Source organism: Myripristis murdjan, chromosome 8, assembly GCF_902150065.1.
Source record: "Myripristis murdjan chromosome 8, fMyrMur1.1, whole genome shotgun sequence".
In the NCBI taxonomy this organism is placed as follows: Eukaryota; Metazoa; Chordata; class Actinopteri; order Holocentriformes; family Holocentridae; genus Myripristis; species Myripristis murdjan.
This window is the reverse complement of record NC_043987.1, coordinates 315,374-342,500: the sequence shown is the minus strand read 5'-3', so window position 1 is coordinate 342,500 and position 27,127 is coordinate 315,374. Positions and strand designations below refer to the sequence as shown.

The 27,127-nt window shown below is 40.4% G+C and overlaps 1 protein-coding gene across 3 annotated transcripts in view; it reads left to right on the top strand.

Annotated features, from left to right (window-relative positions):
- The window catches only part of LOC115364029 (xylosyltransferase 1-like), a 178,346-nt gene that overhangs the window by 39,215 nt on the left and 112,004 nt on the right, over window positions 1-27,127 (top strand). For all 3 annotated transcript variants that reach the window (XR_003928631.1, XM_030058437.1, XM_030058438.1), the window contains exons 2-4: window positions 4,392-4,932; window positions 9,037-9,209; window positions 13,751-13,953. Coding sequence is in view for 2 of the 3 variants with exons in the window: in XM_030058437.1 (XP_029914297.1) it covers window positions 4,392-4,932; window positions 9,037-9,209; window positions 13,751-13,953 (917 nt within the window). In the remaining variant the exon portion in view is untranslated. The remainder of the gene's footprint in view (window positions 1-4,391; window positions 4,933-9,036; window positions 9,210-13,750; window positions 13,954-27,127) is intronic.

Sequence of the window (27,127 nt, the reverse complement as noted above, 5' to 3'; positions counted from 1 at the left end):
TCCTACCTACGTGAGCTTAACCCATCTGCAAGCACCCTCCATTTTATAAGTGATGGCCCAACAACCCAGTAGGGGTGAGTGGGGTAAATAGTGCCAATTTTTACTTAAAGTGCCTTTAAAGCGAGGGGATTACAGTAATGCCTCCAACTAAAATATGCACATATAGTTTAAGATGTTGTGCATCCCTGGGAACAATCACTTTGGATCTTATATAAACTGTTTGAGAAATATAGCTTTGGAAAAAAAAAAGTGGTTTTGTGGCACAACTTGCCCCCGGTGCGGGGTAAATTGTGCCATTAGAGAGAATACACTGGAGTAAATTGCCATTGATAATTGAAGTAAAACAGATCTTTTTAATCTCACAAATGATAATGCTATATGAAAGCAAAACAAATTCAATATAAAATTATTTATTTAACATTTATTTATTATATTAACAAGATCACAGGCCACTTTTCTATAACAAGGCCTAGCGCCACATGATCACATACCCAGAACAAAATAAAAATTCCAAAATGAGCACCTGCAAATCATCTTCATCTGAATCTGAACAGCGACAAGCCCATACTACCTGAATAACATCATTAATCCAGTCATTCTGCCCCTGCATGAACAACACAGGTTTAATTTCATTTTCATGGACGACAATGCTCCAGCTCATCGAGGTCACATCATTAGGGAACGGCTGCTGGAGACTGGGGTACCTCAAATGGAGTGGCCTGCACTTTCTCAGACCTGAATCCCATAGAAAACCTATGGGATCAGCTGAGTCGCCGTGTAGAGGCTCGGAGCTCTGTACCCCAGAACCTCAATGACCTGAGGGCCGGCCTTCAAGAAGAGTGGGATGCCATGCCTCAGCAGACAATAAGTCGACTTGTGAACAACATAGGACGTCGTTGTCAAGCTGTAATTGATGCTCAAGGGCACATGACAAGTTATTGAGACATTGACATTTTTTGTTGTGGTATACCCACCACTGTTGTTGGCTTTTGTTTCAATAATGTGTTGGGAGATGAGGAAATCACCAGTGCATGCTTCTACTTAAATGCCCTACGTCAGTGCCGGCTTGACCTGTGTTGGCGCTCTAGACAAAATTACTCCCTTGCGCCCTTCCATGCCAACCCCCCCCCCCCCCCCCCCCCCCCCCCGCCCGACGCAGGCAATACACCCCGACGTCGCGCCGGTCAACAATCCCGCTGCCGGCGCCCCTCTGGCCGCTACCGGCGCCCCTCCAGCAGATGGCGCCCTAGGCAATTGCCTATATCGCCTATGCCAAAAGCCGGCCCTGCCCTACTTTCATGATATAATATCACTGTAGCATGAACTTTTTACATTTTCCATAAATTTCACCCGAAAGCCAAATATCCCTAACTTCCCTAACTGTATACACAGTGGTGGAAAAAAGTTTTCGGACACCCTTAAAATTTTACACAATCTCACATATTATCATGTGGAAATCATGTGTTTTTTGTGTTTCAAAAGGTGTGGCTGCATTAGACAGATACAAACAAATACAAATTATATTTTTTTGTTTATTGTTTACAAGAAAAACTAACAAAACTAAAGCTGGAAACTGGACTTATCTGACCACAGAATCTTTTTCCAATTTCTGGCTGTCCAGTTCTTGTGTGCCTGGGCCCAACGACACCGGGCTAACCTCTGTCTCTCATTGATCAGGGGCTTCTTGATAGCCTTGTAGGACCTTAAGCCATGATCTAAAGGTCGGCCACGTACAGTGCGGGTGGAACACTGGACACCAGTTTGGTTTGACCACTGCTGCTGAAGCTCCTGTGATGTCATTCGGCGGTTTTGCCCGCACATGCGGATCAGGATGCTGTCATTTCTTGCTGAAGAAACCCTTGGACGCCCAGATTTTGGTTTGTCTTCCAAGCTGTTGGTTCGTCTGTATTTCTGCAGAGTGTATCCAACTGCTGAAGGACTGCATCTGCACTCCCTGGCTATCTGGCGGCAGCTGTACCATTCCTGGCTGAGAATCTTTATCTTCAGGCGTGTTTCCTGCGTTAGGTTCCTTGTTTTAGCCATTTCTGTGTCTGAAGAACTTTCAAATGTGCTGGCTTTATATAGACACGAAGCTTGGCAACAAAAATTGTGTCTTTTAAAGAACGACCTTCATCACTGGTACCAAAATGACCCAATACTCAAAATTTCTTATGTATTTTTATGGAACCAATCAATTTTAAGTTTTTAATGGCTTTTTTAGGATTGGTTTAGTATTTTGGCTGTGACTGTACTAAAAGAAATTGCACTTGAAGACCTAAGAGTGATTCTTAATGCAATATTTCACAAATGCATGGGGTGTCTGAAAACTTTTTTCCACCACTGTATATACTACTCCTAATAATAATATAGCAATAATATTACTTGAAATAATATTTGTTTAGAAGAGATGCAGCTTTTTGTAGTTTGACATAGCCGTTTGTTTGCAAAAGATTCAAGCTATAATAATCGGTAAGATTCAAGATCTTCCAGTTCATTAATTAAACTCTGCTTCTTAGCCATTTTCTCCTTTTTCTTAGCCGATGCATAGCCTATGATCCAACCCAATCATTCATTAATCGTAATTGAGGTAAAATGTTCAATTAATCATGATTTTGATTTCTGCCATAATCACCCAGCCCTACTATACCCCCAGAATGCATACTCATGTCATTCACAGTGTGTCATTCACATAACTGCCAACATTTGAGTAGTAAAATCCGGGAGATTTTTGTGGTTAGGGTTAGATTAGATTGACAACACATCCAGGTTTTTAATAATTAGTCAGTAAACTCGGCATTGTCTGACACAGGCTGGAAAATGTGCACTTTTATTTACAGTTAAACATTTCGCTGTGTGTTTCAGCTTCTGTTAAACTAACGGAGCTGCGGCGGCTTCCGGTCTCAGCTTTCAAAATAAAACCTTTGTTATTGTGCGTTTCTCATTATTATTAACAAACAAAACTGAGGCTTGTAAATTACGGGAGATTCCTGGGAGAAAAGACAAAACGGGAGGACAGCAGGTAAAAAAGATTTAATATACTGCAAATACTTGTGGTTTATGTTTTTCAGTCGACCAAGATTTTCTCTGGTTGACTACATCCCTACTCTACACACTCTTACTTACACACACACACACACACACACACACACACACACACACACACACACACACACACACACACACACACACACAATATAACTGAATGCAGTTCACTTTGTTCATTGATCACTATTCATACTTTTTAGTGACACAGACACACACACTCCACCATGCTGATACACACTCTTCCATGCACATACACTACATAGCTGAATGTCTATGGATATTCTCATTTATCCAGGTCATCGTTCTCTTTGGGCAAATTGAATTGTAGGCAACTGGACTTGTATTTGTCCTAGGAAGACGTTTCTTTGCCCAAAGAGTACATAGCTGAATGTAACTGATTTTGTTCATACATCACTATTCCTACGTTTTAGTGGTTCAAACAGAGGTCAGACTTAATTTTTCTCCCTGTACCAAGAGGTTCAGCATAATCATCCAATTTATGCACATGTATCTTGACTGATTCAGACCTACACTATGTAGACCCGGGATTCCACAAATGTGGAATTTAGGGGTCATACTGCGGAAAAATGTTTATATTGCGTTTATATTAAGTTCACGCATGTTTTTTAGGATCATAGATGATAAACGCCATTTTCAAAGGAGCGTATTAACAGAATGTATTTTTCATTGATTATATATCATACAGTATAACGAAAAACTTATATGATGAATATAACTTGACTGATGAATAAGTATGTTCAGAATTCTAAATTGAAGCCACAAAAATACCACAGAATTTTCAATCTTAATCATGGAAGGACTAACAATGCAATTTTAAGACCAATTAATAATCCTGAGAGTGATGTGTTCTTTGTGGAGACTTTTTGAGATATGATTTAATGATTTAACCTAATAGCAACTAAAGGGGGCCAGACGTTAATATTGTCATCCCTTTTTCCTATCTTCTTCTCTCTCCCTTTCTGTGAGATTCACAGAATGATGATAGACTGATAGACTCACTAAATATTATCCAAATTCACTAAAAAGATTTCATGATAAATTGCATACAAATTGACATTTTGGCCTAAGACTGCTTTAGCCTATTACCTATATTACTGCCAGTGGAGCTGGAAAGGGGTTATGTTTTCATCCCATTCCTTTTGTAAGTCTGTTAACAGGATATCTTGAAATGGTATGAACACATTTGTGTGAAACTTTGTGGAAAGGTTGGTCATGGGGCAAGGACAAAGTGATTCACTTTTCATACAAATGGAGGTATGCGCTCTACAAGGTGCTCTCTAGTTTCAACTGTTTCATTTTGAACTACCTTGTCATTTCCCCCTCAGGATAGCTACCATTCCCATCAACCTAAAGAGAGAGTTCGTCTGGACAGCAACAACAACGAAAACTCTGTTCCCAAAGACTTCGACACCATAGACAGTCACAGCAACTTGGGAGCACGGTCCCAACAGCAGCAAGCGCTTGTTGGCAGCACCAAACGGAAACTGGATAAAGCCCAAGCACAAAGCATTCTGGGGAAATCAGCCAGCAAGGTCCTCAAGTACCCTCCTGTCCAACCCAGAGGTTTGGGGCACAACTACACCCACATCCATAAAACCCATCCACAGGTGCCAACAATTCCAACAGTGGCTCAGGGATCCAATCAGGATCCCCCTTTCTACCTATCCCAGAAGTTGGTCTCAGCACCACCTGGTTTGGAGCGGAGGAAAGAACAGCTGCAGTGTGAGATCAATGGGAAAGAGGCCATTTCGGCTCTATCCAGAGCCAAGACCAAGTTGTGTCGGCAGCAGATTGTGGAGGTCTACTGCAAACACAAGGATAGGGCGCTTATGCCTGACAAAGTACCTCGCTACTGCCCCATTGAAGGTGAGATGCGCAGGATTAGCAGACTAATCCCACATTGGTGGTCAGTAAAGTGCCATCTCTTGTACTGTTAATAACAATTTCCAAGTTTGTGTGAGTGGTAGGCAGCAGTTTTTCACATCTTTTCAACACATCTGGAACTGACTGACAGGTAAACTAGCTGAGGCCGCTGTGTTTTGAATCAGCCCTCCATCACTCAATCAATGCTGGTCAGTGAACGAGAGAATGAAGGCTACTGAGGCTCCAGTTACTGTTTAGTTTGGTATCCGCTCACTGAGTGACTCAAGTACTCAGGAGCAATGTAGTTCTCATGCAGGACCACTGAACAATTAGAAACCAAATCAGTTTGGTTGAACAAACAAAATGAATTCTTCATCAGAGAGATAATTCCCATTCAGCGAAAGCAGCCAAACAGAGACTGTCAGAGCAGGGGAGTGGAGCGGCATTGTTTTGTGAATACAGTTTTCAGATTTACATTTACAAGACCAGTGGTGGAAAGAGTTCTACAAATTGCTGCACATGTTGTAGTACTGTTACTGTGTTGATATTTTACAGAAGTAGAAGTGCTGTAAAAATCTACTGCAGTAAAAGTAAAAAAGATGCCTCATTTCAAATGTACTGGGAGTAAAAGGAGTTCCTTTTTCAAAACAGTAACTGTGTTAGGTGTGATCTTTTCCATGTATTTGTAAAAGGAGGAGAGAACACACTTCAAACCACATTCTTTTAAAGGTGCATTCTGCAAAATTGCAGGAGGGTTGTTGAATGAAACCCCTTAGATGATGGCTGAGTCTACATGGTTCTCATCAGGGCCACTCACCCCCTTTTTCACACTTATTCCACATTTTGTATGTTTTTCATCATGCACCTTTTATTGGAAATTTGGAAATGACAAAAAATACAGCCAAAAAGTACAAACAGGTTCCTCTTCTCATCTTTTCTGACTGAGCTTTTATTTGTGAAAGGTTCCAAAAGTTAAATTGCTGACTTTAAAAAATAAAAAGTACAACTACACAAAAAAGTTACTCAATTACAGTAACATGAGGAAATGTAATTCGTTATTTCCACCTCTTCCAGCTTCTGTAACAAAGCTGGAAGAGGGGTGACAATGTATAAAACTGGCTGTTTGCTCAACCTATTAAAATTAAAGATAAAAGTCTGCACTTCTTCAGTCTTGATTACTCCATTTCAAATCCACAGTGTGATGGTGTACAAGGGCTAAGTTATAAATATTGTCACTGTCCAAATACTTATGGAGGTAATATAACCTTAAGTTTTACCATATAACATGAAACACTAGTTTAACACTACAATTTGTCAACAAACACAAAGTTTATTGGGGACCCATTAAATTTCCCTGGGACCCACTCAAATGATCACCTGCGGGTGCTGGGGACTCAGTACACTGAAAACTGTTCAACATCACTGGTGGTGAGATGCAACATTCCCTTAGGTTTTGTCAAGGTTTGATATGTTATCTGAGATTGATGGATGGACAAATTAACATTTGAGTTCAAATGGAAGCCTGTGTTGTGATGTTCATACTTATGATTCTTGATTTAATAGGGATATAGGGTTTTATTTCAGTCGCAAACTTGTACTCTCAGCATTGCAGAATGTTAATCTTAGAATCATGACGGTTAGTAACACTTGATACTAAGGTCAGTAGAACTGAAATATACTTTCAAGTAAATGAAAGGGTGAGTGTGAATAGCAAATTGAAGGACAGAAAGAGAGGAGAGGCTGTGGGTCTGAGGCATCAGGTTGGAGAGAGTCAGAGGTTTTGCCTCTAAATTTATCCTTTGAGAAACTTTTTTTTAACCCGGCACGTGCCAAGGCATGAAGGACCCATTTGATCTCAGCGAGACATCCTGATTGGTGTCTGTGCTATTTTCAGGGCACATTCCAAGCTTTTCTGCTTGAATGCATACAGTTTGGCTACTTACCACAGTTATTCATACAGTGAAATTACACCCTAATTAAACAAGCAGTTTTGTAGTCTTATATTTGGAATGGCTGACTAATGATTTACTTGTAGCTGTGCTCAGTGAACCACCCTGGGACATTTTAGGTTCAATTTATATGATTATAGGTTGCTTTGATGATACACTAGATGACACACTATGAACTGAAGTTTGGCTGGAGAAGACCTCAGGAATTATCTGGTTTGTGTTTGACTGATTTATACCCAGCCCTTTCAAGAGACAGAGTGGAAGGTTGTACGAAGAAAGCTTGGGCATTTCTGTATGTGTGTGTGCATGTGTTGATGCACATGTTCTATTCTGTTGGTGCACGCAAAACTGCTCTGCCTGCCGTCTTCTATCTGCCCAGCAGTGTACATGTCAGATGACTGATTACAGTTATTTTGCCTCCATCTCCTATCCTCGCAGGCCCCACAGCCCAGGATGGTCACTAATTAGGCCTCAGCTCTGCCCCAATTTCCCAGTAGGCCTCACCCTATGCCATCTTTAGAGTGAATATTATAATGGAGAAGCACTTTGCTGTTGTAGGGTTTAGCTCAGCCAACCACAGACAAAAGAGAAGAGTTAGGTAGTCTGTGATCTTCCTAGAGAAGTGACAACAGGTTGGAGGGGGCAGATTGGGTCAAAATGTGACCATATCTTTCATGTAATGTGTAGGAAGGAGGGTTTATCCAGGACCAACCAGTAAAGTGTGCTCACGCGAATCAGGAAATAGCTTGCTTGTCAGACTTCCCCTCTCTCCTCTGCCTTTCCTGTCTCTCTCTACTGTGACTGTCAAATAAAGCAGATATACCACAAAAAATCTTGAAAATTAAGATGTTACATTACTTCACTACTGGGAAATGTTATGTAACTACAGTAATCTGAGTAAATGTAATCTAATTACTCTGAGAACTACTCAATTTGTTAAGTATTTTGAGTGTGCAGTTAACCCTATAAAGCCATTTGTAAGCCATCAAATAACACATTCCGTTCATAGGTGGAGTTTGAAATTTGCGCTGGGGGGGGCAAACATTTTTTTTTATTATTATTTTATTTATTACAGTACCAAACATAATGTAATTCAGATTTATTTCTGAAAATAATCTTATTTTATTGCATTGCTTAAATGTTTATAGATATGTATACAGGAAAAAAAAATATTGGACCTATTTTTGACTCAATGCAGTGACACATTTCAGACGCTAGGGGGGGGCAATGCCCCTCCTGCCCACCTGCAAACTCCGCCTATGATTCGGTTTCAGTTTAATCAATAATTGACCAAAATACTGTTGTATACCTTTGGACATTTCCCCTGTTCACCCTGGACCATACCATTGGCACTTCAAGTACTGTTATATATGATACAACAGAAAAATCGTATGTAATATATTTTTTTCAAAAATCTTTTTTTTTTTTTTTTTTTTTACATTTTGTTATAGGACTAAATAAAGGGTTCACTTTCAAAAAACTGGAATTTTCTGCCAATTCTTTCATAGTTCAGGCTTTATAGGGTTAATGCACACTTAATTTCCCATAATGCAGTTTGTTGTGGGAATGGACAAGCCACTCAGGGGCAACAGTAAAGGAAAGGTTTATAAATAACAAAACAAACAAACAAACAAACATAAAAACAAATACCAGCTGAGATACATGCTTTTTTGGTTACAGTGCTTCATATTTGATGTCAGCGGGTGGTAGAAGGTGACATGATGGTAGGTCACATGACACCACTGTCAGTGAAGGTGTTGCATCATTCTGGTCAATAAAAAATTATGCGGGGACTGTTGTGGTAACTTGACAAAATTGCAAGGTCATGCAGAATTCACAAGGTGGTTGAATTGTATTAATTGTTGCAATCATGACATAATGAAATCCTAGAGGGACTGGATAGAATCACCAATTGAGTGGGCTCTGTATCCATGTCAGTGCTTCAGAATTATGGAATTTGGAGAAATCCTTGGTGCAAACTAGTGAGTTGCCAAAGGATATTTACTGTGTAGATTGTTATCTTCACTTATGAATTTGAATAAATTTGTCTTTTCAAAAAAAAAAAAAAAAAAAAAAAAAAAAAAATCAATGAAGCAGTAAATCTAACTCCTGTAGTACAGCCATCCAAACAGCTAACACCACTGTCCCCCCTATCCAGGTAAGGCCAGTGTGAATGTGCAGTGGGAAGAGGACTCTTCAGATGCTGCCCCTGCTGGTCCTGTGCGAATTGCCTTCGTCCTCGTCATCCACGGCCGGGCATTGCGTCAGTTCCAGCGGCTCTTCAAAGCTATCTACCATACCTCCCACTACTACTACATCCATGTAGACAAGGTGAGATCAGTATGGATAAGCACAGAGTTCCACGGACCATCATACCATGGACCAGTATGTACCACAAAAATCTCACTAACAAGCCCACTGAAGTGTCCTTGATTAACCCTCGTGTGACCCCTGGACGTTTTTGTCCATTTTCAAAATTCAAAACTCCCTCACAGACAGTCACCATCAGGGGCGGACTGGCCATCTGGATGTTCTGGAGAATACCAGAACGGCCGGTGCTGCTAGTTGACTGGCCAGTCGGCCCCGGTCTTTTTTTTTTTTTTTTTCCTCCCTTTTTTGCTTGTAATCTATTGTTGTTCCATATCCAGACCGATAGGTAGCAACAATGCGCCAGTAGGCCCTTAGATGCGCAGGCTTACTCGCCACTCAGCCGTGTCAAAGATACTCATGGTAGTGTGTGCAAGTTGAGATGACTAGAGAGAGACCATCAGGGCCGCCGCTCCCTATACGCAGACAACGCACAGTGCAAAAATTAAGGTTGATAATAAAAAATGCCATGATAATTATGACATTATTACATAACAAAAAATGTATAAATTAGTTTTGAACAGGCCCACCGTTGTCTTTTTAAATTGTGTACCCCACTTAATTTGAGCAAAATAAATGTTTTACCTAAAAGAGCCCCCCCCCCCCCCCCCCCCCCCCCCCCCCCCCCCTTCCTAGCCTTATGTTTTGGTGACTGAGGCAGGGCTCTCAAGTCTCACGCATTGGGAGAAGGGAAGCAAATCTGGGTGGCGCAACCCCTCCAGTCGTTTCACCTGCACCACGAAGAAAAAACATTACAACACCTGCACTGGCACCATACGAGTCCAAAAGGCAAAGTGCACTGACATAGATTGTGTAACAAAGCGAAGAGTTGCCACTCCGCTCTATTTTCACTGGCTAACAGCAGCACACTGGCTTAGCTTGTCTATTCATAGAAGAGGTATCACTTTGGCTTATTTTTCAATCTGTTATCACATGCATACTACTGCTCATTCATTGGTAGCTGAATTGTTAGGTCTGTTTGATAAGTAATTTACATTTTTAAAACAAATAATAATTTAACTTATTGTTAAATTATTTGAGTCACGCTTACTGGTAAACATCTACTCCTTCAAGATAATTTATTATGTTCTACAAGTCATAAACATACACTAACACTACATACCGAGTGTTTGAGCAACATATCTCCTCTGGGCTACAAAAGATACGTGGTAAAAAGTACTCTGTCGTTGTGGATGAGACCACTGATGCAAGAGACTGCAGCGTCCTAAACATCATCATTTGTAAGTTAATGTGAATAGCCTGTACGTACAATGGTCGACACTCGGTTAACAATCTTTTAAGTTAAATGTGTGCATGCATTGACCCAACATCAACCCTCAGGTGAAATAATTACTGATGCATCCTCTTGTCATTTTTGTTGAATCATTAATAAGATATCATTGTCACCTTTTATTGCTATAACAACATTAGAGCATTAAAATAAAAATAAAATCGTTAAATAAATAAAGTGTTGTTTATTTGTTACCTCAATTAATTTAAGGTCATTTCTATTTCATTTATGTGCTTTTTAGTCATTAACATTTTAGTCATTAATATTAAAAACACTCTTTTTTTTGGTAGTAAAATTAGAGTAAAGTAAAAAACGGAATTCCCAAAAATTAAAGCAGAACAGTGTGTAATGATGTTTTTTCACTTTGTTGCCCCGCTTAATCAGATCATTGCATCGCATTTGTGGCATTTATTATTATTATTATTATTAGGGTTGTCCCGATCCGATCATGTGATCGGAAATCGGGGCCGATCACATGACTGAAGACTCGATCGGGACTCGGACGTTATGTCCCGATCAGGTATCGGATAAATAATATATATACATATGTATATTTATTGTTATTATTTTTAATCACATTTTCAATATATGGGCTATTAGTGATAAAAAATAAATGAGAATAAAATACCAACGTTTACAGGCCGGGTCTGTCTGTGACAGACACCACTGACCAGCACATGCGCGGAACACGGCAGCACGCAGCAGTTTGTTTTGAAGCTGAGGTGTGTGATATCAGAGAAACTCTAATACAGTAGACGGGCTCTGGTGATATGCTGCTACTATCACGGACGGAATCACGGAATTAGCCAAATAAAACGGAAACCGACTCCAAAAGGCAGATAAACTTTCCAGCTACAGCAGCGCACTGACATAGATTGTGAAACAAAGCGAAGAGGTGCCACTCCGCTGTATTTTTCTCTGGCTAACAGCAGCACACTGGCTTAGCTTGTCTATTCAGAGAAGAGGTATCACTTTGGCTTATTTTTCGATCTATGTTATCACATGCATACTATTGCTCATTCATTGGTAGCTGAATTGTTAGGTCTGTTTGATAAGTAATTTGCATTGTTAAAACAAATAATAATTTAACATATTGTTACAGCAAAAAGTACTCTGTCAACCCTCAGGTGAAATAATTACTGATACATCCTCCTATCATTTTTGTTCAATCATTAATAACATATCATTTCCTGGTTTTATAGAAGTATCGGATCGGGACTCGGTATCGGCAGATACTCAAAATCAAATGACTCGGACTCGGGGGCAAAAAAACGTGATCGGGACATCCCTAATTATTATTGTTGTTGTTGTTGTTGCTGTCTATTTAGATTGGTATATAGATTATAACTGTGTGTTTTTTGAGTATAAAGTTAGTGTCAGATAGCATTCATAACTTTCAGATTCAGCATTTCTGTGTTTATGCATGGCATAGTATTGGCCTTAGCATACAAAAATGGGTTGCTGATGTGGTTATCCTGGGTGTAACAGCACCGTGGGGTTGCTGTCTCTGCCCATGAGCCAAAAAATGGCACACCAGCTTGATGTAGTCTTCAGTGCCTCTTTTTGGTGTGGAAATTCCATTATACATGGGAGTGGTTCTCTGGCTATCTGGAGATGCAACTGGGATTACAATTTTGCAAGCTACTTTGTCTGAATGCCAGTGCTGTCATAACCACTATGCCATCTTTGGTGAAATTGTTTTCATGATGAAAACAAAACTAACCAAACTCACCATGAAATGAAATAGATGTAGTCTGGAAAACAACACGATTTTGAGCAGCAACACAAGTTGAGTGCTCTTTTCAACCCCCTGGTTTCCAAAAGTTTTTCAAATTGTGTCACCATTCAGAATTGTGTTGTTTTCCAGTCCATAACAGCTTCATTCATTTTGGAGTAGTACAGTCCTGGTGACACTTGTGTTCTTGACAGGAGAGGAGTTATGGGACCAAGCTTGATAGAGTGATAGATTGATAGTACGGTGACCACCCGTCCTGCGTAGCACGTGCGCGTACAGCGTTTGAAGCCCATTTCATGGGTCCCGCAAATTTAGACCGTGTCCCGCATAATCAATGCTTGCTCTCAAAAAAAAAGCTTGTTTGCCCTATCCCCCCGAGCCCCAGGCAGCCAATGTTAAAAACCTAACATTATTTGACAGTTCAGCTTGCTCACCGCACTCGCCACACCCACCCCTCAGTTGAACGGCTGTTGTCATCTCCGCCACTGGCGCGAGAGACTGGTGACGCGAGGTTAGTTGTCATCAACTTTTTGTTGTTGTCATGACACCTGCACAGTTTGAAAGATGCACACACACACACACACTGGGACAAGGAGCGCTTTCTATGAACTGTTAATCCATGCAAAAGTGAGTGGAGCCTTGTTACTGTTTCTGCTGTGTTGAGCCACTGCAATGCCTGTTAATTCCCTGGACTTGTGATTTTAGACTTTTCAACTGTTCCTGCTCTGTTGAGCCAGTGCAATGCCAGTGAATCCCCAGACTAAAGTTTTATAACCTATTCAATTTTATTTATAATTTCCATTGCAATTCATTCACTTTAAATAAACAGTAAATCTTAAGTGGAAGTTCATCTGTCAGTTAATTGAAATGTTTAAAATATTATGAATATCTTTTATTTAGAGAAAAAAAACACATTGAAAGCTAAGGGCTCATTAACAAGGGTAGTCTATTCATGAGCATACAGCAGCAATTACATATATTAGGGGAACAGGGCAACATTAATATACCATATAAAGTGGTATCTGCTAGAAATCAGTAAACCGGTATCGGTGAGTCTACCTGCCGGATGGGGGTGCTGCCACGCCGGCGGTGTCCACATTGTCCCTCAGAATCATACCCGTTGTCCACCATTGGGCTTATTAGCAGGTGGTCACCCTAATTGATAGTCTTGTTAGATGTGTTATGTACTCACATAGACCAACAGATACCACTATATGGGTAAAAATCCAAACTATCACTTTAAATAAAAGTAACTAACATTGCTGTTTTTAAAAACTGTTATTAAAAAGCAGAAGTGCACAACAAGCTACGCAGTTACGTAAGAGTGGGGCTTAATTTTCGTAATTTCCACTGCTGGTAACTGCATTAAAATAGCTTATCCATCACAAACCTTGTTTTCAGCTTTCTCACAGCATTTTTCCACCCCACCTCAGCATCACCTTCTTTCTTACTGTTTCTTCCCTCCCTTCTCCTCCACAGAGGTCCAGCTACCTGCACAAAGAAGTGCTGTTTCTGGCCAGTCAGTACCCCAATGTGCGGGTGACTCCCTGGCGCATGGCCACCATCTGGGGTGGTGCCAGCCTGCTGACTATGTACCTACGCAGCATGGAGGACCTTCTCCACATGCCTGAGTGGTCATGGGACTTTTTCATCAACCTCAGTGCTGCCGACTACCCCATCAGGTGAGCAGAGTTAACAAACTGGGACAGCCAGAGGAAGTAGAGTCAGTCATTTCAGTTGTGCGGACTGAAAGGGTACTTAGGATACTTTTTTGTTAAATTCGGGCCATTGTGTTAGATTCAGGCAATTTTGGGGGGTCTATTTGTATTTTATTTGATTTTATTACATATTAATTAATTTAATTTAATTATCTTGTTTTTTGGGACTCCTATTAACTGTTACCTGTGGGTGATAGCTAGACTTTCTGGGGTCCTCAAGAAAAAAACAAAATATACATAAAAATTACAAACAATATGAATAGAGCTTGTTTTCATAATTAGCACAAGAAAAGAATAAGCAAAAAAAAAAAAAAAAAAGAATGAAAAGGACCCCCCCCCCCCCCCCCCCACCCCCCCAAAAAAAAAAAAAAAACAAGCAAAAGAAAGTTACAGCTGTTTTACATAAGTTTTTTTTTTTTTTTTTTTTTTTAACAGATATAGACATCAATCAGTGTCAGAGTTAATGACTGGAAGGCAATGTGCATCAGACAGTGCTTCTAAGGAATCTTAGAGACCAGGATCCTCATTCCTTAATCATGTGGTTTGCCCATCAATTGAATTTACAGATCTGCCAAAATTTAGTTAGATGCTGTGAACATTTCCAGAATTGGAACTGTTGTGGAAGAGGTACTGATTGAAATCAATCAATCAATCAATCAATCAATCAAATTGGTTCTGGTAACTAACCGTGATTCCGTGTCATACTTAAATACGTGTCATACTTCAATACTTAAATGTTTACACAGTCCAGGACAAAATAGTGTGGAGCACTGGAGTGGCCATTGAGAAAAAAAATTATATCATGGCCACAATTTACTAATTCATGTGCATGAGATACAATTTGTTGCCTCAATTTACTGAAATCGTTCCCTAATTTTGATTAATTTGAGTTTTGGTTCATTTGTGCACATGAGATAAGATTGTGACATTGTGACAAGATTGAGTATTATTGTGATAAACAAGCGGATCTGTGTGCTGCAACTGAGTCTAGAATTGACAAATATTGCTGATATGGTAGGTAACATTCATAAATTTACTAACAAATATTTCTGTACCCTACTTCGATAAGCCATCTACACCTGGTGTAACTGCTAAGGTTAGTAGAATAGGGAATGCTAATGTTTGCTAGCTAAGCTTGTAAACTACAATATAGTTGGCATTTCAAAGCCATTCTTCATAGCAGAAATAGAAAAGTAATGCCAAGGAATGCTATGGCAGTTAGACTGGTATCCCCATGTTTTAGGTATTATTGTTCCTATAAAAGTAATCATTGTGCCCCTGCAGACCCATTTGGTATTAAATTGAGACACAAATTAGTATGTCATCCGCTTGAATTTCTCAAAATGTGAGAACAATTTAAGGATGTTCAGGTAACAAACTGTATTTTGTGCACAAAAATTTGTAAACTGTGGCCACAAGCTAATTTTTTTTTTTTTTTTTTTTATCTTTATGGCCACTCCAGTGTTCCATAAAGTAGTTTTAACTTTCACAGACCTCAAACTTTCTTCTCACCACCATAATAAAATCATCCACATTAGTTTTCACAAAGGTAGCAGCACTGTTGTGTTTTGATGACTAGAAAATGGGCTGAGTGAAACAAACTCTCTACCAGGGATCCCCAGTAATCCCTGGGGAAATATTTGCTTTCTGTTTTTGTTTTCCATGCTTTCCCACAAGGGAATTTGTTCTTGTGAAATCTTTAGTACACCCGCATGATTTTCAAAATCAATCAAAAATTGCAGTAAAGGGACCAAACACTCAAAATCACTGGTGTGGTCCTTTAATGCTTACTGAGAAACATTACCTCAGGAAAGTGAGTTCCACTATAAAGGTTTGTGGAAAATCTGTCTTGTCAGCTAATGGTTGCTAACCCAGACCTGTGAGGTACTTTGGGCTTTGTTTGGTTTGTTTAAGGTCTTATGGATCAGGTTATGCGACCAATGGACTACAAGCACATTGATGCTTAATGGACTGAGAGTCTATATCTTTGAAGTGCAGCTCTTTAATGACTTCCTTGCTGCTCTGGGGATTTGAGGGAAACTGGATTGCCAATGAGAGCACGTCAGTACTCAGTGGAGATAGTGAGTAATGATTCACTAACTGTAGCTGTAGCAGGTTCAGGGAGACGATAGCACTGCATAAAGGGGTTTGTAGAGGATTTTGGTAAGTCTTTTGTTTTGTCTCACAGTGGTTTACAGCTTACTCTGACATCTGTTTCAGGTAGTTATATCCCTTTACTTGATTACTTGATATTTAATGCACGTATAGATGCTTTCACACACATGCACATACACACACACACACACACACACACAAACCAGTGTACCCTTTCTGTTCTGTCCTCCCATCAAATTGACCATTTCAACACCCCTCCAGCTAAAATCCATAGCACAGCCACTGCCATGATGTCAATAGCTGTGATGTCATCAGAGTACACGGAGTATTGGTCAATTGGAAAAAGTAGTGTGCGTATGAGTGTGTGTGCGCTAGCTGCTATGTTTCCCTCCAACTGACAAGCAAATACTTGTATTTATAAAATGACTGTAATAAAAAAATGTTAGAAAAAAATGTCCGCCCATTGAGGTGAAGTGAATAAATTATATCTGTGGAGAACAAAAAACAACAGATCTACCAGAAAAGTGGAAAAAAATCTTCAAGAATGTATTTAGAAATCATTCTGTTCTTTAGTTTCTGCTACTGTTGCTTTCACTCAGAGAAATAAAGCAGCACATTCACTATATTGCCAAAAGTATTCACTCAGCTATCCAAATCATTGAATTCAGGTGTTCCAATCACTTCCATGGCCACAGGTGTATAAAATCAAGCACCTAGGCATGCAGACTACTTCTACAAACATTTGTGAAAGAATGGGTCGCTCTCAGGAGCTCAGTGAATTCCAGCGTGGTACCGTGATAGGATGCCATCTGTGCAATAAGTCCAGTCATGAAATTTCCTCGCTACTAAATATTCCACAATCAACTGTTAGTGGTACTAAAACAAAGTGGAAGCGATTGGGAACGACAGCAACTCAGCCATGAAGTGGTAGGCCACGTAAAATCACAGAGTGGGGTCAGCAGATGCTGAGGTGCATAGTGCACAGAGGTCACCAACTTCAATAGCTACAGACCTCCAAACTTCATGTGATCTTCAGATTAGCTCAAGAACAGCACGTAGAGAGCTTCATGGAATGGGTTTCCATGGCCGAGCAGCTGCATCCAAGCCTTACATCACCAAGTGCAATGCAAAGCATCGGATGCAGTGGTGTAAAGCACACCGCCACTGGACTTTAGAGCAGTGGAGACATGTTTTCTGGTGTGACAAATCACGCCTCTCCGTCTGGCAATCTGATGGACGAGTCTGGGTTTGGCAGTTGCCAAGAGAACGGTACTTGTCTGACTGCATTGTGCCAAGTGTAAAGTTTGGTGGAGGGGGGGATTATGGTGTGGAGTTGTTTTTCGGGAGTTGGGCTCGGCCCCTTAGTTCCAGTGAAAGGAACTGTTAATGCTTCAGCATACCACGATATTTTGGACAATTTCATGCTCCCAACTTTGTGGGAACAGTTTGGAGATAGCCCCTTCCTGTTCCAACATGACTGCGCACCAGTGCACAAAGCAAGGTCCATAAAGACATGGATGAGTGAATTGGTGTGGAAGAACTTGACTGGCCTGCACAGACTCCTGACTTCAACCCGATAGAACACCTTTGGGATGAATTAGAGTGGAGACTGCAAGCCAGGCCTTCTTGTCCAACATCAGTGTTTGACCTCACAAATGCACTTCTGGAAGAATGGTCAAAAATTCCCATGAACACACTCCTAAACCTTGTGGAAAGCCTTCCTAGAAGAGTTGAATCTGTTAGAGCTGCAAAGGGTGGGCCGACATCATATTAAATGCTATGGTTTAAGAATGGGATGTCACTCACGTTCATATGCGTGTGAAGGCAGACGAGCAAATACTTTTGGCAATATAATGTATGTGGACTGCATATAATGTGTCCTTTGTAATGCATTGACTCAAACTCCAGTGTACCAGCTAAGGGCCATACAACCACCATGGAGACTAATACAAGTTCAGTGTTCAGTGTAAATATGACCAGTCAGCATCAATGCTGAAGGATTGACATACAGAAACGTAATCATAAGCACAAAACTTTTGCCAAATCCCACTGCCGCTTAAACCAAGCCAAACAAGAGCTTTCATCAGATCAAGAGAAAGCATTTCTACTGGGGCCTTAATGTCCATTGCTGCATCAGGTATGTGTAAAAGACATCATACATTGTCGGCACTAAAACCTGTCTGGTCACAACTGACTAAAGATGGCAGGAAAGTGTCAGGAAAGCAATTTGGCATACACTACTCACAAAAAGTTAGAGATATTTGGCTTTTGGGTGAAATTTATGGAAAATATAAAAAGTTCACGCTACAGTGATATTATATCCTGAAAGTAGGGCATTTAAGTAGAAGCATACACTGGTGATTTCCTCATCTCAAATAATTTCTTGAAACAAAAGCCAACAACAGTGGTGGGTATACCACAACAAAAAATGTCAGTGTCAGTAACTTGTCATGTGCCCTTGAGCATCAATTACAGCTTGACAACAACGTCTCATGCTGTTCACAAGTCAAGTTATTGTCTGCTGAGGCATGGCATCCCACTCTTCTTGAAGGGCGGCCCTCAGGACATTGAGGTTCTGGGGTACAGAGCTCCAACCTCTACACGGCGACTCAGCTGATCCCATAGGTTTTCTATGGGATGCAGGTCTGGAGAAAGTGCAGGCCACTCCATTTGAAGTACCCCAGTCTCCAGCAGCCGTTCCCTAATGATACGACCTCAATGAGCTGGAGCATCAAACACCTGATGTGAATTTTGCCGTTAAACTCCATGCACTACATGTGCATTCAAAAGTTTACAGAAGGTCACATTAAGTTCACCTGTAAAGGTTATAATGCATTTTAGGTTCATCCTGAAATTTCACCCGAAAGCTGAATATCCCTAACTTTTTGTGAGTAGTGTATATTGGAGGATAGATTGGAGTTTAAGAGGCTGAGAGGGTGATAACTAGTGCATTTAGTTGGAACCCTTTTTCCAACTAAATGCAAATTGAAGCGCAGGAAGGCTGTAAAGCAGCTGTTTAATGAATAAAAACACTGTCTACCCGACCCTTGTTTCACCATCCTCTACAGATGAGGTTTTTTTGGGGAAGCTCATCTGTAATTTCTAACACAGATCAGAGCCACAACTGTGGAAGAATCCCCATCCACCTGCACATTCAAACATTCAAGTTCAGCATCAGGTTCAGGTTTATTTTGGCTATCCACCACAGTGGGGAGGCCAACCCTCTAAGACCCATAGGAATAATTATATAATCTCAGTCTGAACCAACGTGATTAGGTTGAACCTGTAATAACTTACAGATATGAAACACATAAGTAATCAACTGAGCAAGGATGTCTCCTTTTGTTAAATGCCTGTTGCCTGTTAAATGACATTTTGATTTTAATTTTTTGCATGGAAGGAGGACTAGCAAATCAAGGATTTCACTGTATGGTAACTGTTTATTGTACTGTGGCCAATGGATTGGAGCAATGGAACTAATGGAGTGTTTATCTACATCTAGAGTGGGAAAGTGAGATCCAATCACAAGTGGGCTGGCAAAACACATGTGGAGACACATTCTAATGCCAGGTGTGAGCAGACAGATGTAGCACTATGCACCACAGTCGAGAGTCCAACTCTCTAAGACCAATAGGAATAATTAAATAATCTCAGCCTGAACCGACATGATCAGGTTGAATGTTTAATAACTTATAATGTCCCTGTAGGGACACTAAAACTCTGCTCTGAAACACTAAACATTTACAGGAAAAAAAAAAAAAAATCATACATTATTGTGTGGAGTCTGATCAAAATGTCCCATTATTATCAGCTCAGGACTGAAGGCTCTCCATACACAACCAGTGTACACACTAAGAAATCAAAGTACAAGACTGTACCTTAAAGAGTACAAATGCTTTGTCGCTCCAGTGGTACCCTATCACAGTACGAGCACTGTACCTTTAAAATTAGTACATTTTTGTACCTGCTTGTTTGTACCTCTAAAGAAACATTTCTGTACCCTTAGTGACAAAAATGTACCTTTATGTCCTGGTACAAGAACGTACTGATTAGAAAGGTACTGAATTTGTGCCTCATGGGGTACAGCTGGAGCGACATGCCATTTTGTACCTTTATGAGACAAAAACATACCTTTTAAATGAAGACAAAACACTTTCAATCATTCAGAGAAATTTATTTAAACAATTTGTTTACATCGTGTAATAAAATCAATATTTTACATGTAAACAATTTTCTTATTTTTCATTAACCACTTTTAAACTTCATTAACCGCTGTCAAATTTCATTAACTTCTGAATTTCATTAATCACAAAACCACAAAATGTGTCATTCGAGGAATAAAGCACACAGCATTAATCAAACTCATCTTTAGAACTGTTAAACGTAATATAAATTCTGAATGAAACAACAAATGAGACATGTTCAAATTGTTTGAGAGCTTAAGCACAAAACTGAAGGCATCAGGCCCAATGAGCCGCTCATAAATCAGTTCTAAATGCACAACACTCAAGCAGTTCAACATACCCATGTATCCTGACACTTTGTGCAGACTTGGTTACATATATGTTTTTGTCCCTCACACCCATGACTAGCCTTACTTGGTCAGTGTGCAAATTTGTATTTTTGAATATAAATGAAACCACAAATCAAAAACCTGGACAGGTTACTAGAATCAATTTAAGTGTAAAGGGGGATACAAAATCTCACTCTTATACTTGTACAACACTAATCCTTCCATTCATGTGCCCTTGAAAAAAGCTTGCAAGCATTCAAACTAAATGTCTCAATCCAACATACAAATTATCATCAACTGTATATGTGTCAAGTGACATATGGTCCAACTCATCTCCAGGTTTGAGCAAAATCCAGTCACTGTCTACTTTTACACGGTATGCATGAAAATGCATGTCAAAGGACAATGGAAGCAAGATTTTACTGCAGAGCACCCACATGGTATCAATGTTAATAATGTATTTGATCTGCGCAAACACTGGAATTTTTTCAACATGTAAAAGATCTATTGTGAACACATCTCTTACAGCATACTTAACGTTGTCTACAGTCACCTCAGACACACGTTGAATTATTTTGCCCTCTAATTCTACATCTTTGAAATTGTCACTTGCTTTTATGGCAGTCTGAAGGTCAATGGGTAGAGACAATAATGGTGTGCTGACACTTCTACCAGGCACCTTTTCAAAATCACCTAAGATATTGATAGGTAAAAATTCCCAACACTATTTGAGCTGGTGACGATTGCTCAGTGTCACTGTTACATTTCTAAAATTTCGACAGTTATTAACCAGATTCTTAAAATACTGATGCTTGCCTTCAAATCGCATACACCAAAGAGAACGCAGGGGACCATACATACACATAAGTCTCGGATAATGTACAAGATAATGACATTTAGGTGTTAAAACATTTCCAAAAACCTCTGTCATCTCAGAAAGGAATGCGTGTACAAGTGTTTCCAGACATGTTAGTTCATCTTTCCTTACTTTGGGTGCCATGACAATATCTGCAATCTCTTTACACAATAAGAACACATGCCAATATCTGCTGCCAGGAGGAATACGGTGCCCCATTACAAAAGGCAACAATCTGAAAAGACACCATTTTTGAGCAGCTGTTCCTACAATCCCAGATGTTTGGAGAAGTCTTTCAGACAACAGCACAGGCTTATTGGCTTTGTCATTCTGACCTACACAGAATTTTTGAAGCTCCTCATTCAGCTCAGCTATAGTTACATGCTTTTGTCTATGTGCTTGGCAAATTACATGCTTCATTGTCAGTGGAAAAACTCCCTCCAACATATCATGCATAATGTCTGGGGGTAAAGACTTTGTCACATCAAAATAACCTAGTGCATTAAAAGGGCTAGTGCACCGTACACCATACAAAGCAGAATGTTCCTTGTTTTGCTGGACACACTGGAGATGATAGTCATGAACTTCAGCTGTTCTCAGAACAAAATCATCCTTCTGGAATTTGTGGTTAATTTCTGAATGAGCTGCCATACAGTAACGACAGATTCGACCAGATTGAAAACACATGCGAAAACCACCCATCATATGAGCTGACAAATTGTCAGCTGAAAAAGTGGCTAAAGCAGCATAAACTTTGTGCTCTGTTCCACAGACATTTATAACAAAGCCTTCAGTTGAAAGCTGTTGTAGGTCCTCTATCATTGGTTTTAATGTCATGTCTATGCCAAATTGTTTCACATGTGAGTAACGAGCCAGCAGAGCTAAGTGAATGTGCTTAAGCTGAGATCGATACTTTCCATTCAAATTTCCAACAGTGTAGTAAAATGCACACAACTTATACTTAGTTTTTTTGGAGCCTAAAGGGTTAACAATTTCAAATTCATCTTCATATAAATGTCTTAAAAAGTCTTAAAGCATCAGGATGTTCTCTGAAAAACAAATGTTCCTTAAAATAAAGACCATCTCCATAGTCAGTAAGAAGCTCTTCATTTTTGACCTTGTTATTTTCAGACAGTATTTGATCCCATACATCTTCATGAGAACAATATTTCTTCAAAACTTCAGAGATGGGAACATAGGAATAGGTTCCTATTTGGTGCCCTGAAGAGCCCTTAAGTGTGTAGTGTACAGGTTCAGTATAGTCCATCTTGGCCTTGCAGTGCTCTTTAATCATGTGTGGAGATCGAACCACTTCATAAGCTTTATCAAAGAAATCAGACGAGTGCAAAACTTGCTGCAGTTCAGGGCACTTTGAAATGTCAAAACCACTTTTTGCAAGATGATAAGAAATAAAGGAATCATAGTTTTCTTTGAAAAAGCAAAAGAGAAATTTGACATCATCAGTAATGTCTTGCTGGACTGACAAATGTAGAAGGTTTTTCTCTCTGCATTTAAGCACAAAGGCAAACAGGTTATCTCTGAAATCCTGTAATAGCTGATCTAAATTTGGATTAACTGTTTGCAGAGCAGAAGCACTTAGATCAGTCTCTGAATTTTGCTGATCCAGGTTCATGCTGTGTTGGTGTTCAGTGGTGCCACCGATACTGTCATGTTTATCGTAAGGCCTAAATACAAAGCATCTGTGCTTCCTATACACATGTTTTCTAAAAAAAAATCTAGAAAAAGTTGACTGACAATCACCCACACCACAGGTTATACTAAAATCTGGCTCATGTGCATGAACAAGTCCAACATGTTGGATGAACTTCATGAGAGTACGTGTCCTTCGCGTGCACTTTGGGCACTGGTAGAGTTGAGGCATGATGATCTAGGACAGACGGTTAATCACTCTAAGTACTGTCACTGGCAGGGGCTTGTCTCCCTCTTCCACAATACCAACAACATGCCTCTGGAGGAAGGTGAGTGTGTTTCTCAGGTGCGGTGGGTATGCAATGTTGAAAACAAAATACATACTGAAGGCTGTTATGAAGGCTTCATCAAGGCCTGCACATTGGCACACATCCACTCCATCTACTTTGACCACACTGAGCCCTCTTGCTGTAACTGCCATTTTCCAGTCACTGTCAGTCAGCTGTATGGTTGGATGAGGTGTAGCAGGGTCCGCCTACATAGAAGAAAAACATGTAAGAGAAGCAGTTACAACTTGTAGTTAGTCCTCAAGTTCGAAATTGATGATTTGCAGTGCTTCGAATTAAGTTTTTGTTTGTTTGTTTTTTTAAATGTATTTAAAATAATATCTTTGGTGCGTATATATCCATTCTGTAAAATCAGGAGAACAATGTTTGATTTGAGTGTGGAAAAAGTGAAAGGTGAAAAGTAAAAAACTCCCTGTAAGCAGGAGGATTTTATGGGTAAACTTACCCTTTATTCTTACCATCTCACTAATTAAACAAGCAAACAAAGTACCAATACCAGCTGAAGACATCGAAAGAAAAAAAGAAGCTACGGGTTAAATCAAGCCTATCGGTTATCAGAAGAGTCAGTTAATTCCTGAATCCAAGATATCTTTAAATACTCATGCATTTATGAGGTGTATAAGGCGACTCAGATGCCTACCTCTCTCACAGTGATGAAGTGTTCAATCTTTTCTCTGAAGATGGAGGGTAAGAGGATAAGCCCAGCCCTGAAGTCGATTCCTGCAATGCAGAAAAATATGCTATGTTCACAATCACATACAGTACATTTTTCACATTCACCTACTTAATAACATGACTTTAGCTACCTGGTAGATCTTCAGCTAGAGCATCCTTCCTTGCATCAGTGCACTGTTTTGCTAGGGGAGTTTTTCCCTCAGCAAGTTTCAGCACATTTGGCAAAACAGTGGCAAAGCCCTCCCTGAACCGATGACAGAAGCTATGTGTTGATGGATGGATTTGGTCAACCTCGTCAAAAACCTGTAGAATGGATATGAAGACATTACTAGTAGCATTAGCATTGAAATTTCTGACCAAGTCGGACTCTACTTTCACTTTCATCAGCTTATGACGGCGTGTACAAGCTGCGATTGACTGCCACTCCTGCTCCCTCTACTTGACTGGTGGAGAATCTACAGTTGCGGTTGATTTTGGCAAGTGCAATTACAGACTGTAGGTGGAGCCTGAGGAGTTGGATTTTGTCCTAAATTACCGATGTAATGTCCTACTATCAGAATATAGTGACAGCTCCAGCAAATATGACCAAATAATTGTTACCAACTGATGCTTTAAACGATATCAACTCAGAATTATTTTGTTTTACTTTTTTCTTTGGCAACAATTACTAAGCCTTAAATTTCACTATATCCAAAATTATTACAGATTGATAATACTCCTCTGTAACATTCTGTGTATTTACACAATACTTACTCCAGCAGGTACCCTTAAATATGGGTATTTGTTGAGGACATCCTCCACGGGCACTCCTTCCATAATTTCACGACGTCTCCAGGAGAATGTCCGTGCCATACGGTGTTTGACAGTCATGATGTCTGGATGTGTCTTCCGACACTCACTTTGCAGCATGTTCACATGGGCCGCAACAGATGTTGAATCCTCCCCAACACAAAGTTCCTTTGACACAAGGGCAGAGACAGATACATGCTAAAAGTCTGCACACTTGTTGTATGTGCTATGAATAAAAATATACACTGAACTGTATCAACTCCACTCTACAACTACAACAATTAATCGATTAATCAAACAATAATCAATTATTAAATTAATCATTAACTATTTTGATAATCGCAGGGATGCAAACAGCAAGACCTCAAAAAAAGGGGGGTATGTTGGTGAAACACTCAGGGCTCTAGTTTCGCAGACCAGGCGAGGCGGGGGCGTAGCGCAGATGCGCTTCGCCAACTGGGTGTGGCCAGGCGGATTTTCCAAGTTTGGCACGCCGTTCTCGGTGGCGCAAGTACTCCGCCATCCCTCCTACCGGCGGAGGGGAGGAGAGAAGGCATGGAGTGGGTTTGACACAGCCGATTCACATGTAACCAATCAAATGAGCCCCTGTCCTTGCCTTTAAAATGTGCTGCGTGAAGGCGTAATGAAAGTTTACACAGCTGACATGGAGGTCTATTGCCGCGGGCGGAGCGGAGCTCAGGAGACAGGCGCGGAGCGGAGACCGGCGAGCAGTGCGGACACGTCACCAAAACCTCACAGGCAGGCTTCCGGGATGTCAGGCACATGAACGATGCAATAAATACCGAAAAAAACACTATTCAATGCTACAATCACAATCAGCACATACATATATCTCCATATCAACTGTCCCGTCACAACTGATGTCAGATCAAAGGAGATTGGCACCGTTTGTGCTGATCGTGAGGTTTTGGTGATGTGCGCCAGCCAGCCAAACTTCCACTGCACCAGCTCCGCTCCGCCTTGCGCTGAAAGTAGACGTGGTTACAGACGGCGAGCTTTTGGCGCACCTCGGCGAAGCCTTTTAGCACGAAACTGTCACTGCGCCAAGCCGAATCTGTCGGCACCTCCCCCCGCTGCGCCGCCACTCCCATCTCGGCGAACCTCCGCCTGCGAAACTTGGACACTGTCCGCCTCTCCCGCTTCGCCGGTCGAAACTAGCTCTGCGCGGGGTTCGCCTCACTGCGCCACCCCGCGCTGCGCCGGGAAACTAGAGCCCTCAGTATGTAGTGTTAGTGTATGGTTATGCGTTGTATAACACAATAAAATATCCAGACCAGAAAGCTTGACTCCAATAATTTAACAATATGTTAAATTATTATTTGTTTTAAAAATGTAAGTTACTTATCAAACAGACCTAACAATTCAACTACCAATGAATGAGCAGTAGTATGCATGTGATAACACAGACGGCTGTTAGCCAGTGAAAAAAGAGTGGAGTGGCAACTCTTCACTTTGCTACACAATCTGTCAGTGCGCTGCTGTAGCCTGCTGTTGCCTTTTGGCTCGTGCGATGCAAGACAAAAGACAAAAGCAAGTTGCGCTTTTCGGCGAGCTGTTTGCATCCCTAAATCGAATAATTTGTTTGAGTAGTTTTTTAAGAACCAAAAAAAGTCCAAATTCTCTGATTTCCGCTTCTTAAATGTGAATGAATGTGATGATTAAGTGATTAAACCATAATAAGTTATGTACAAGGCAATGGACTTACAAATGTTTGATTGGCTGGCTTTCGTGCCAAATTTGCAGATACACTGGTGGCTGTGGACTGCTTTGTGTGGCCAAACTTGTCCTTCAGCCTTCTGACCTCGTTGTCACTGACAAGTGGCGCTCGCTCTGCTTTAAATTTTCACTTTAGAGACATGTGCCAAGTGTGCTGGTAAAAATAAAAGACATTTAACTGTTGATACAATACCTTATGTAAAAATACACACTGATACAGCAATAATTAAAAAACAAAAACAAAAAAAACTTACATAGCCATTCCCTGCCACATCTCTCAAGAAAGGGTATTTCACGATCAGCGCTTTGCTGACTTGAACATACTCTGCATTGGTTGGATACCTAGTTCGAAGGCAGCAAGAAACTCAAAATCAGCGTGTAGGTTTGTCAGTTCATAATCTATGAAGCTGTGGTAATAGCAGTTATACTTACAGGGTGTATTCTGCCATCATTTCA